Source organism: Phyllobates terribilis, unplaced genomic scaffold, assembly GCF_046119375.1.
Source record: "Phyllobates terribilis strain yellow unplaced genomic scaffold, ASM4611937v1 Scaffold_9__5_contigs__length_417890890, whole genome shotgun sequence".
Taxonomy (NCBI): Eukaryota; Metazoa; Chordata; class Amphibia; order Anura; family Dendrobatidae; genus Phyllobates; species Phyllobates terribilis.
The window spans coordinates 143,277,073-143,291,229 of NW_027362769.1; the positions used below are offsets into that span (position 1 = coordinate 143,277,073).

Sequence of the window (14,157 nt, forward strand, 5' to 3'; positions counted from 1 at the left end):
GAGGGAGATGATTCCTGTGACACAATTCCTTCCAGTCCTTATCTTCCTGCCCAATAATACTCTGCACTGTTAGCTCAGGGAGTTTATCTGACCTGTGTTTAGTTTCTCTCCTGATCTGAATCCTGTTCAGTTGCCTTCTGCCAGATCCAGATAACACACCACCTTTCTCTTCAGCTTCAGCCAGACTACAATAACAAGTACCCCACAATCCCCCTGGGGCTCTGCTAAAACACGCCCTGTCTCCTGTGACTGTGTTAACCCCTCTAGTTGCTGGATGCTTCTGAAGCACAACACTTCCTGTCTCCTGTACTTGTGTTATTTGTAACAGTTGCTGGATGCCTTGGAAGCAACAACACTACTTCTGCATGTCACAATACTTATGTACATGTATAAAATTCTTCTTCTGAATATTGATCCACTTGGGATCAGAGTAAAAAATATGCTCTTTAGGGCAGACTGGATCATGCACCTATACCCCTTCCTTTTATCATTTCCCATCCTTCTGTTGAACTTAATGAACGTGTGACTTTTATCAACGGTACTAATATATGTTCATATTTTTGTGAAGTTCAGGAATTCTGCGACAAGGCAGATACACCCCTGAACTCCTCTGTCGTGACCTGATAAAACGAGTTGTCATTTAACAAACATAAGTTAGTGGTGGTATCTGATGGCTCCACCGAAGGACGAAACAAACGTGCCACTTTCTTTGACTACGGGGGTGAGAAGTTGCGTGGATGTGAAGGGTGTAGAGGAAGCGTGGTAGAAGAGCGAAAAACACATCTATGAGTAGAAGAAAAAGGGGAGAACGACTTATCAGCTGGGTAAGGTAAAATAGAATTGAGGAAGTAAAGAACACTGAAATGGTTAAAAACCAATGATTGCTCTAAAACCAAGGACTATTGTAAAGAAACAGGTTCAGATCAAGGTTGAATTTGAAAAGCAAAAAATTTCTCATGTCACATATACCTCTACAAAAATATCATTCTGGGACTCTTAGAATGAAATGGACTCTTGACTTGGGTTATTGTTCTCCATTTGACTTGATTTCTTTAGCTTAGAAACTAACTTCAATGGAAACTTGGACATGGCCATGCCCCTCTATCGAAGGACCCTTAGGAACCAATTAAGCCCATCAGAATGTTTTTGAAGAGTGGGAAAAAATCAGATTTTTTGTTTTTCTTTTTTTCATATTTTTTTGTAATGAGTTTCTAGAAATTCTTTTGCAAGTCTTCCTGTACCCGCATTTTTTGTCAAAGGTTCTTCAGTTGTCAGGTGTGAGAAGAATTTGTTGTGCAAGGGTTAATGTACACACAAAATGCTCCTCTGGTATCAAAAAAAGATTTACGAGCTTTACATAGGAAACCACAAGCACTATATTTCCGTTCTCATTTGCAGCAGGCAATGTATTTTCTCTTTTCTAAGCAGATATGAAATTTCTGTGAAGGGAATCGGGTGATAGACCATCATCATGTCTACGATGAGGCCCCGGACACGGGACAAGTGTGGATCTCAGCTGGAAAACCTTGTTCTTAGCGGTTTCGGAGCTTCTTCCAAAACTTTGTGGAATAACGACTTGGATGGTCGTAGAGGAAGCCATTGCTTGGTTGGGGCCTTAGCAACATTACCACGGGGCCACAAGCAGGTAGGTGTCACTTCTAAATAATTATTTTTGAACATGAACTTCAAATATATGGGGGAAACTATTTTAGTGAAAGCAAGAGGATACAGGGAATTGTGAACATAAATGGGAATGGCTTATATTACAAAAAAAAAAAACCTTTATGACTTTTCAAATTATATAGAACATATTGGAAAAGTCAAAAGGACATTAGATTGGTGACAATATGACAGCAATATTAAGATACAAAAGCCCAACACAGATTTATCAAAAACCTTATTTTTTTATTTTTTTGGTGCTTAGTGGTTATAGTAAAAATGGTAAAAAATATATAAAAAAAAATAAATAAATATATGTATATATATATATAATATATATATATATATATATATATATATATATATATATATATATATATATATATCATGGTGCATCTTTTCCAGCCTAAGACTAGCTTATGAATTGCCACTCTTAATTTATTCTCCCCCCCCTTTGGGTTTAACTCTGACAAATGCTTTCGGGATTTAGATCAGTCATGCGTGAATGTATTCTCAAAAGGAATAAGGAGGCAAGCTGCCGTCAGGCATTGGCTTGAGAACAATGGACTAGGCATATTGAAACACAACATGCCCCATCTATTTTTCGCTGATATCTACCAAATGAGAATCAGCTAAACATCTAATACACATTAATTAGTTGGCCAGAACCACTGAAGTTAGTGGGTTTTGCTAACCATACTTTAATGTTTATGGCCACCTTAAATCTTTTATTTTTTTAGGCCATCATCTAAGGTAAACTATCTTTCTAAGGTAATATATTTCATAGCTCTTACAGTAAAGAATCCTTGCCATCTCAAGAGATTAAACCTTTTTCAATCTTTGTCAAGTTATGAGACAAGAATTAGAATGAGTTTGCTTATTTTGTTTTGAGAAGATGGAAGGACTGCAATACCAAGATATGTTAATAAACTTGGGGTTAGTCAGTTTGGAAAAACAAAGGCTTAGGGGTGATCTTATTACAATGTACGATATGAGGGGACAGTGCAGAGACTTTTCTAATGATCTTTTAACACTTAGGCCTGCGATAGGAACAAGGGGGCATCAACTATGTCAAGAGTAAAGAAAGTTTAATCATAATCACAGATGCAGATTCTTTACTGTAAGAGCAGTGAGACTATGGAACTTTCTGCCACATGATGTTGGAATTCTACTAAAATTCAAGAGGGGCCTGGATGCCTTTCTTGATAAATATAATATTACAGGTTATGGGCATTAGATTCTGTTGATCCAGGGAACTAGTTTAATTACCGTATAGAGTCGGGAATACATTTTTCCCCTAATAGGGAGCTATTAATGTCTGCCCCATGGGTTTTTTTTGCCTTCCTCTGGATCAACATGTTAGGCTATAGGTTGAACTCGATGGACTTAAGTCTACCTTCAACGTTAAAGCTATGAAACTAAAATAAAACTGAGACTACTGGAAAATTGTAACAACTATCGAAACAAACATAATCAAGGTTCCATCAGGCTGGGAAAAATTGTGCAGGATTCTTTACTGTCAGAGCTTCAAAGCTGTGTAACTGTCATCTCAGGAGCTAGTTTTAGTAGGAACAGCTAATAATTCTGTTTTTTGGTAGAATTAGATTTTTATGGAATGTAGAAGGTTCCTTACGTTAAGAATTGTGTCTACAGCGCTCTTCTTGAGAACCCAAGAAATGTCAACATTAATAGATGTACAAATGACAGAATTTCCATTCTTTACAGCTTATCAAGTCAAGATCAAATTCACTGATTGACTCAACAGGATCAGAACCAAACAGGTTTGTGCATGTAATAGAGTATAGAACGTGCTCTTGAAAATAGGATGTTATTACAAGTTGATAGTGAATCCTTGCTTGATCTGGTGAAGGGGTCTCTGATACCAAAACGTTGACATTAAAGTCAAGTTTAGAAGATGAAGACTCAGTTCCTTGTTTTTTTTAAGAATATCTTTGATTACTGAGAAAGATGATTATATTCTTTCACATTTGTATGTCATTATTCATCAATTGTTTCACTATCAGGCTTTATAAAAGCTGCCAGGAAATTAGAGACAGTTTCATTTAAGAACAGATGGAATTCCCCACATTTCTAACCTCTAGCCCAAAATCAATGAACCTTTGACTAAAGCATAGTAAGAATAAAACTCATTCATGTCACTGCGGTACCTAAACCTGTGAAGAAATATTATACAATATTTGTGATTATTAACAATTTCTGAAAGTAGACCAAGCTCTTGCATGGGTGTCAATTGTTCGGGCTGGTGGTCGTTGTGGAGGATGGGTGCTAGAAAGGCGTTTAGGATAGCCTAAGCTATGAACACTGTGGCATATTTGTCAGTACTGTATATATTAAACTGATAATCCCATCTCCAAGATCCTCTCTCAATATGTAGTATGTGTAGTAATAATAATATTAGCAAATACCTCCAATTAGAAATGTTGTATAGTTCTCCTGATTAGCTATGTTGCTTACTTCATGTGCAGGCCATTGCAGTAGCTTAGGTATCCATGGTTACGACCACTCACATAGTGACAGTTAGTTGGTTGCTAGTGGTCGTAACCATGGATACCTAAGCTACTGCAATGCACTGCACATGAAGAAAGCGGCAGAACTAATCAGAAGAACTATACTACATTTTTAATTGGAGGTAGATGCTAATATTATTATTATTACACCTACTACAGGCTTTTCAGGCTAGTCATAACCCTTTCAGCAAAGCCAAGGGGAGAAAAATGTCTATAACACATGACAAATATGGTGTAAGTCATACAAGACAGTTTTTTTGGCACAAATTTCTCCAGAATTCTGGCGCAAATAGCTTGATGAGTCTGTTTTTAGCCGCTTAAAAGCCAACTTTTTAACTTCTATAGTATTGGCCCCCCTAGATTGTATTTTACTCTCTACATAATAATATTTAGTAGCCAGTGTCTAAACCACACAGGGTGCCAACATCATGGTTAAATAGCTGTCATCCATGTCAGCATAGATCTGTCAGCAGAATATTCTGCTCTGTGTGGAATATTCTGCTGATGGACCCATATTAATATATTTTTTTTGCAAAATGTAATTCATAAGATGGATATTCTAGCACACCAAAACTGGAGAGTAAATGTAATACCTGAATATATATTTCTAAGTGTATGATGTGTTTCATTTTTCAGGAGAGTAGTGGTTATTACAAAACAGGACAATGAACCATTTGGCTTTGAAATTCAGGTAAATCCAAACATTTTACACATGCAATCTATGCAAATAATAGCAGAACATAAGGATAGGAGTGGTTGTATATTGTACATATGTATATACAGTAGTGTTCAAAATAATAGCAGTCCAATATGACTAACAAGATTAATCACTGTTTTTGGTATAAATTATATTACCACATGTCAACCAATTTACCAGTTGGTGCTGTAGATTCTAAGAAAACCACCAGACTCCTCATTCATGATCTGCATGTTTTTTGAGTCTGTGCATTTGAATAATTAATTGTACCGGGGGGTGTTCAAAATAATAGCAGTGTGGAGTTCAATTAGTGAGGTCAATCATTCTGTGAAGAAACAGGTGGGAATCAGGTGGCCCTTATTTAAGGGTGAAGCCAGCACATGTTGTACGTGCATTTCTCCTTGAAAGCCTGAGAAATATGGGTCGTTTGAGACATTGTTCAGAAGAACCGCGTACTTTGATTAAAAAGTTAATTGGAGAGGGTAAAACTTCTAAAGAAGTGCAGACAATGATAGGCTGTTCAGCTAAAATGATCTCCAATGCTATAAAATAGAAAGCAAAACCAGCATGGAAGAGAATGGAAGACTACCATTCAAATGGATCGAAGAATAGCCAGAATGGCAAAGTCTCAGCCAATGATCAGCTCCAGAATGATCAAAGACACTCTCAAGTTACATGTGAGTATTGTGACAGTTAGAAGACGCCTGTGTGGAGCTAATCTCTTAGCAAGAAGTCCCAGCAAAGTCCCATTGTTAAAAAAAAGACATGTACTGAAGTGGATACAATTTGCTAAAGAACACATCACCTGGCCTAAAGAGAAATGGAGAAACATTTTGTGGACTGATGAAAGTAAAATTGTTCTTTTTTGGGTCCAAGGGCTGCAGACAGTTTGTCAGACGACCCCCAAACTCTGCATTCAAGCCACAGTACACTCTGAAGACAGTGAAGCATGGTGGTGCAAGCATCATGATATGAGCATGTTTTTCTTACTATGGTGCCGAACCTATTTACCGCATAACAGGGATCATGGACCAGTTTGCATAAGTTAAATACTTGAAGAGGTCATGTTGCCTTACGCTGAAGAGGATATGCCCTTGAAATGGGTGTTTCAACAAGACAGCAACCCTAAACTCACCAGTAAACGAGCAAAATCTTGGTTCCAGTCCAACAAAATTGAGGTTATGGAGTGGCCAGACCAATCCCAAGACCTTAATCCAATAGAACACTTATGGGGTGATATCAATAATGCTGTTTTTGAGGCAAAGCCAACAAATGGCAAAAAATTGTGGGATGTAGTCAAAGCATCCTGGGCTGGAATAACAGTTGACAGGTGCCAGAAGTTGGTTAACTCTATGCAACATAGATGTGAAGCAGTTCTAAAAAAAACTGTGGGTATACAACTAAATATTAGGTTAGTGATTCACAGGAACATTAAATCCTCAAAAAAAGAGAAGACACATTGTGAGTTTGTAAAGAGAAATGCAGACACTGCTATTTTTTAGAACGGCCCAATGTTTATTTCCTGTTATTTTCTGTAAAGTATTAAAAATCATATACATTTCTCTTCATGTTTTGAATTAGAAAACAGTATGCAATGTACTCAATGCATGGAAATAAACACTAGTATAAATATTTTGTGCTTAACTAATGTTTTTGAACACCCTGCTATTATTTTGAACACTGCTGTATAAATAGTTTGAAGGGTGAAATCCTGCTAATAGATGCCCTTTAATACACCACTAGAAACAGGCAGGGGGCCTGCTATGTACTCTCTTATTATTAGGTTCACAATATGAAAGTATTCATTAAGCTCCCAAGCTCCCTCTAGTGGTGACTGCAGGCCACTGGAATTTTTACAGTAAAATCCTATGTATATGCAGGGGATTTGGGGGTTCTGTATCAGAAAATGGAGCTGATCTTTTAGTTTTCTGAATAAAGTATAAAACCATCTTACAAAGTAACTAAATTAAACATTCAGACTTACTGCTTTAATCAAAAATCTGCTACCTTTATTCATGCTTTGAATTACAGACATACAAACTGCAGCATGTGCGCGGGATAGACATGAGGACATACGTGTACAAAGTGCATGAGGACAGCCCATCTAGCCATGCTGGACTGAGAGCCGGTCAGTGTCTATATCTTCCTCCCTTAGTAATCATATAAAAGTGATCATACGCTGGAACAAAATATGGAGGAAGAACCAGAAATGGATTTGTGGTTCTCAAGTACCACTCCTAGCATGTATTACCAGTTTCTAGTAGATGCATGCTAGGAGTTGTAGTTCTCATGTATGGCGCTGTAGACATGTAAACAAGCCTATTTATGCAGTTACCTGGCAGTGGTGTCGTAAGTAAGAATCACACTGATTTTTTGCCTGTCCTAGCGCTATAGCAATATTATAGCCCCTGAAAACTCTTATGAAAGATGTTTTTCACTTCTATATTTTTTTAAAAAGAGCACACAAATGTATAAAATAACAAAAGGAGTAAAACTTTTTCATGCCCTGCAGTTCCCACGATGATGGTTCCCTGTTCCCCTACCGGTTTATGTTCACTCAGCTCTAATAACATTGTTTTGCATTGACATGTGATCGCTGCAGCCACATCAATGACCTTTGTGGTGTGAACATGTCACTACTATGACAGTGACAGTGACTGGCTGCAGTGTTCATGTGTCCACATGCCACATGCATTTCTCCTTTTGCTATTTCACTCCATTGATTGTAAACAATGTAACAGGACTGGAAAACCTCTATACTGTATTTGCTAAAAGTATATCTATGACCAGAGTTTTGGTTGCATGTCTTCTGATACACTTAAAGAAGTTTTCAGGGAATATCTGAAAAATCAAGAAAATATCATTAGAAATAAATTCCAAACTACCTTTAAGTAGCAAATCATACTCATTTTGCAAGCAGCCTATTTTTTCCTTACTACCCCTGGTACATCCAGTCTTAGATCAGATAGACAGAGTGGACAGCAGTGTGAGCAGCCTCTTCTAACCTCAGCACTCCTGGTATCACCAGTATTAGATCAGATAGACAGGGTGGACAGCAGTGTGAGCAGCGTCTTCTATCCTCAGCACTCCGGGTATCTCCAGTATTAGATCAGATAGACAGGGTGGACAGCAGTGTAAGCAGTCCCTTCTTAACTCAGCACCCCTGGTATCTCCGGTATTAAATCAGATAGACAGGGTGGACAGCAGTGTAAGCAGTCCCTTCTTGCCTCAGCACCCCTGGTACCTCCGGTATTGAATCAGATAGACAGGGTGGGCAGCAGTGTAAGCAGTCTCTTCTTACCTCAGCATTCCTGGTATTTCCAGTATTAGCTCAGGCAAACAAGGTGGACAGGGGTGTGAGCAGCCTCTTTTTACCTCAACACTTCTGGTACCTCCAGTTTTAGAACAAACAGGGTAGGTATCACATCTCCACCAGGACCTGCTCATGCAATGTCTGCTTCTGTTGCCAGGTGCTGGTGATAGAGACGTTGGAACCAGAAACTCTGGAAGGCACAGGCTCTGTCCAGCCACTTAGATTTGGGTGGCTGGGACATACAGTGCCATCCAGTCTGGCAGTATGGGTGTGTGTGCTGTCCAGCTGGAGTTATCAGCTCCCTGCTCTAGCCAATTGGAGAGCACCACACTCTAATTAAGTTTACAGCTTACTGCTGAAAGCTGCCAGATATAGCTTTGTGCTTCCCTGGTTTAGGTCTGTTATTTCTACTCCTGTGTTGTATTTGTGCTTTCCTGTTTTGAACTCGGCTTGTTTATTGACGCTTCTCCTGCCTGACAATGTTGTACCTTTGCTACCCGAATAGCAACAGACTCTGTGGCCCTTGCCCAGGGACCCCTGTGAAAGTCCATATTCCTGTATAGGGATTAATGGGTGAAGGCCAGGGCACCCCCAGGGCTCTGGGAAAAGGAGTAACTTGTACCAAGTCTGTTCGTGGTAGCTATTTTAGAGCTGCCAGGTGACCATTGATAGAGCCACCTTACGGTGGGCAGAAGTGTGAGCAGCATCTTCTTACTCAGCACCCCTGGTATCTCTAGTATGAGATCAGATAGAAAGGATGGACAGCAGTTTGAGAAGCCTCTTCTTACCTCAACACCCCTTTTATTTCCAGTATTAAATTAGATAGACAGGGTGGACAGCAGTGTGAGTAGCCTCTTCTTACCTCAGCACTACTGGCATGTCTAGTATTAGATCAGAAAGACAGGGTGGACAGCAGTGCAGCCTCGTCTTGCCTCAGAACTCCTGGTATCTCCAGTATTAGATCAGATAGACAAGGTGGACAGCAGTTTGAGAAGCCTCTTCTTACCTCAGCACCCCTCGTATCTCCAGTATTAGATCAGATAGACAGGGTGGACAGCAATGTGAGCAGACTCTTCTTACCTCAGTACCCCAGGTTATTTCCAGTATTAGATGAGATATACAAGTTGGACAGCATTGTGAGCAGCATCTTATTACCTCAGCACTCCTGCCATCTCCAATATTAGATCAGATAGACAGGGTGGACAACAGTGTGAGCAGCCTCTTCTTACCTCAGCAGTCAGCACCCCTGGGATCTCCAATATTAAATTAGATAGACAGGGTGGACAGCAATGTGAGCAGCATCTTCTCACCTCAGAACTCCTGGTATCTCCAGTATTAGATCAGATAGACAGGGTGGACAGCAATGTGAGCAGCATCTTCTTACCTCATTGTCCCTAGTATTTCCAGTATGAGATGAGATACACAGGTTGGACAGCAGTGTGAGCAGCCTCTTCTTACCTAAGCACTCCTGCCATCTTTTTACACATGTTTAAAAGCACCTGTCCTATTAATATGCTAGAACACGTTTCTGACAAAGTAACAAATCGGTGGACATTATAATGTTCCATAGTGATTACCTCACTATACAAAATAAGTGTGATTTGCTAATTATAGGTATTTAGGAATTTATTTAGAATTAAATGTTTTATTTATTTATTTTATTTTTTTCTATTTCTGGAGAAACCCCTTAATTTTCACAAAAAAAACAATGTGCCTGCTAATACTATCCAGATCCCTTTCCCTAATATTTGACCTTAAGATAGAAACCTACACATTAGGAAACCAATCTTACAACCAGATTTCATAGTTCCATTTATTAATTTTTGAGTTACAAATTTTAAATGAGACTTTAATATCTTACCATTACCAGATACAAATGTTTATCATACATCTTTGTAAAAAGTATATGTCTACTCATGACGTAGTTAATTATTTTTGCTATAATCTTGAATATTTCAGGTGATATGATCACTAATATTAATGGAGTAGACGTGGAAGGATTCAGTCATCAGCAGACAGTGGAACTTATCCGATCATCTGGAAACTTTCTCAGGTAAGCATTTGTGTACAATGCCCGTCTCAATATGAAAAAATGGGCAACATATGGGCAGCTTTATGCTTTCGCCTTTGAGTGTGGTATAGCATTTTGGAAACTTAGTGCAAAAATGCAACATACAGCACATGCAAATGTTGCATTTCATAACCTGAAGCACATACCATGATGTAGCAAGATATCTAGATGCAAAAGCATACGAAGCTTGACAAGTTCAATGGATTGTGCTGTGTTAAAGGGGCTTTCTCATATTATTAAATCGGTAAAATTTCAAAGTTTTTATAAAAACAACCAACTTTGCAATGTACCCGTTATTAAAAATCCTCTCCATTCTGAAGAACCAAGGGATTCTTAGGCTATGTGCCCACAATGCAGAAATGCTGCATATTTTTTCTGCTTCTCCCTGCGTTTTTCCCGCAAGGTAGAAGTGTTTGTCAAGCGTCTTTGCATGCATTTCCGCATGCGGGTTATCAAGCGCTTTCCAAGCGATTTTAGCATCACTTGGGAAAGTGCTTGACAACTTGTTCACACTATATAAATCCATGCAACCAGCATGGATTTATAGTAGTGTGACCAAGTTAGTTAAAAAAAAAAAGAATAAGAATGGTAAAAAATAAAAAAAAAAGATTATACTCACCTTCCGATGTCCTCCCGGTGTTTTCTCTGCTGCGTCCGGTGTCTTGGGCGGCTCGCGGTGGTGTGAAGGACCTGCGGTGACGTCATTGAGTCATGTGACAGGTCACATGACTCAATGATGTCATGGCAGGTCCTTCACAACACCGCGACCCATACAGCAGACCAGACGGAAAGGAGAAAACACCAGGACGACATCGGAAGGTGAGTATAATCTTTATTTTTTATTTTAAATTCTTTTTTTTACAGTTTCTATGGTACCCAGGTCTGGATGAGAGTCTCCTCTCCTCCAGACCTGGGTACCATCCGCACATTGAACCGTGTGATATCAGCTTGTGCACATGTAGTGATGCGGATGTCACGCGGTCCAATGCAAGTCAATGGCGGTGATTACGCTGTGTGTCCGCAAAATTAATGGACATGCGGATTTTTCCGCAATGATAATCCGCAGCAGAAATTTCCGCAGCATGTGCACAGCACATGCGGATTATCATTGGGGACCATGGGGCACGTATTACCAAGCGTTTTTTAAGCGTTTTCGCTGCGGAAATTCCGCGGCAAAAACGCTTGAAAAACGCATAGTGGGCACGCAGCCTTAATTTGTTGTGCACTGTTCTAGAATTAGTGTGAATCAATTTGTAGAGTCCGGTCTTGCAACCAGGCCATTAATCTCTGGACTGGAGCCCTGAGAACCGCCTCCAACCTCCCGACATCAGCGGCTCTTCTTTTAATTAGTCAACCTGGCGGAATATCACGTGTGTCACACCGCAATGATGACTTGTGCCAGGCTGGCCAATCAAAAGAAGAGCTGCATATTTCGGCAAGTAGTAGGCTATTCTCATGGCTCCCGTCCAGCACCCACATATTACTGCCTTGGCCGCTGGACTGGATCCTGCAAATCGATTTGCACCAACTCTATATTTCTTATTTATTCGAATACTGTCCACTTCTGCAATCTAGCAGTTTCCTGCTTCTTAGACAAGAAGTGCACGCTTGTAAGCTCTTTGCTTTAGAGCTTTCAAGTGCTGCTTTAAAGCTGGCCAGCACATTGGATCCAGGCAATTTCAGTGCCCTATGCTGCAGGGGCAAAGCTGCCTTTGCTTTAAGCATGGAAGAACACACAATTCAGGCCAGCAACGCAATCATGCTGTAGGTCTGACTCCGACCTGTCAATCTTCAAAAATGTACCATTCCCCAGGAAGCCAGGAGGCAGAGGAGCCGTATGCTCCTGAACAAAAAACATGAGACAAGCCCTTCATGTGTTTAGGTATAGGTTTCTGTATAAAGATATTTTTCTGCATCGTGGACTAGTGGACAGCCCCTTTGAGAAATATACAAGAATATTCTACCTGTGTTACCTTGTAAATCCATAACCAAAGTCATCACTAATCACCACCCAGATTATGGTTAACCCTGTGTTCATCACACCCATAAAAACCATAATAAACACCATGGACCGTTGAATGCAATTAGAAAACGAAAAGCTGGAAGAGCTGAACTTAACAACCAAATAAATCTGTTCTTGGGAAGAGATCACTTCTTTATCTTCATCCCCTTCATACCTGGATTCAACCTAAAACGTGAGGGATCTAACTTATGAGATGTCACAAAACTTTATATTCATTTTTGCAACTTTTACCCCATGAAGGATCCCGGTTCCCACCAGCTCACTTGCTGCGGTGGCAAGATTAAAACTCACTTACTGCACAAACATATTAGGGGAAGTGTAAAACTGTTCCTGAAATAGTCTAATAGAAACTCTGTAGGGCTAAACTTCCATGACTGAAGGGGTAGAGCTGAATGATTTTTGTGTCCTGCTGCAGAGGGGGAGACTCATGCTTCAGCCAGCTATCTAACAGCCAGACACAGGACAGTAAAGGGAAAATAGAAGGCAGGGTGAGCTCCTGGAGCATGCAGAGAAGATTTGTTTGTCAGTTTTAATTCTAATACACGATAAAATAGGATCAAAGGGAAGGAGATCGTTAAAGGGCTTGATCACCTGTGGGAACTTTTTTTTAATGCTTGTGATTGGGAATAAAAATAATTTTTGCAATTGTTTTTTAATAAAATGATAAAAAGAAAAGAGATGTGCTGCAAACCACTCATAAAATACCAAAAGAGTGATTCCTACCTGTCTTAGAGAAAATGGTAGTCCAAATGAAGATATACGCATGCAGCTTCCAGGGGTCCTTCGAAGAAGTCACAACTGCAACTAGAGGTGATGGACAAGTGCCGGAGTCTGTAGAACAAGCCGTGAGTGTTGCAGAAAATGGGTGTGAAAATACTTTATTGAACCACCAAACGGACAATAAACACATAGAACAGTCCCAGCAAATACCCAAGATGGTGCAAAATTACATAGTCTCACCCTTCCGCTGGCCCGCCGGAAATGAATCAACTGCGACTTTGGAACTTCCAGGGCAAACTAACTCAACCAGTGGTTCCCCGCTTTTGGCGGGCACCCACAGAGAGGAGGTAGTGGAAAGCTTAGGAAGCTGACAGTCCATCGAGATACAAGGCCAGAAGACCTGAGGGTCCCACCCCGGCTTCTCCGAGAGTTTTCATGGGACCAGATAACCAATCTGGCTTCTCCGAACGTCTCCATGGGTTCCAGGCGACCAGAGGGTCCCACCTGGCAACCCCAAACAACATATCCATGGAGCCAGGTGACCTCATTGTCCCAACCTGGTTTCCCATATGTATCCATGGGTTCTCTGATGGTCAGTGGAGGAGATCTGTATCCTTTCAGCCAGGGCCGTGTACCCTTAGGCTGGAATCCTGTAGAATCCAAATCTGTGTCTCTCTAGATGGAGCCATGCTACCAAAACTACTGTCCTGAAGAGTCACTCTGAATATGATTCTCTTGCAGCAGGATAGAAATCCCTTTTTATATTTATATAAGTGGCTAAGGTCATCATTCACAGGTCAGGGGGAAAGGTGAAGGGCTCAGGTCTCATCGTTTGAGCATTTAATCAATTTGTATAGTTTGTATCCCCCAGCTCTTTAAATCAACAACTAGCTGGCTTAGTACAATATGTAATTAGCATATTAACAAACATTATTGTTTCCAGACCAAGAGAAGTCAACATTCAGGTTTATACAAATACTAGTATGTCCTTCTTGACCAGCCAAAGAAAAACACATATATTCAAAAGTCAACACAAACACAATAGTGTATCTCTCTTGGCCTAACAAATCTAGGCGTCTGGCTAATTAAGATCAGAAGCTGTGTCATCACAGCAGCCCAATATAGTTTCATAGTTTTTAAAGTTGA

General features: G+C 40.1%; 1 protein-coding gene across 1 annotated transcript in view; it reads left to right on the forward strand.

Annotated features, from left to right (window-relative positions):
• Window positions 1-658: 658 nt before the first annotated feature.
• CYTIP (cytohesin 1 interacting protein) overlaps window positions 659-14,157 on the forward strand; it is a 33,222-nt gene continuing 19,723 nt past the window's right edge. Inside the window, exons 1-6 of the mRNA XM_073645686.1 lie at window positions 659-824; window positions 1,429-1,645; window positions 3,385-3,440; window positions 4,824-4,878; window positions 6,916-7,012; window positions 10,157-10,250. Coding sequence (XP_073501787.1) covers window positions 1,472-1,645; window positions 3,385-3,440; window positions 4,824-4,878; window positions 6,916-7,012; window positions 10,157-10,250 — 476 coding nt within the window. The 5' untranslated portion in view covers window positions 659-824; window positions 1,429-1,471. The remainder of the gene's footprint in view (window positions 825-1,428; window positions 1,646-3,384; window positions 3,441-4,823; window positions 4,879-6,915; window positions 7,013-10,156; window positions 10,251-14,157) is intronic.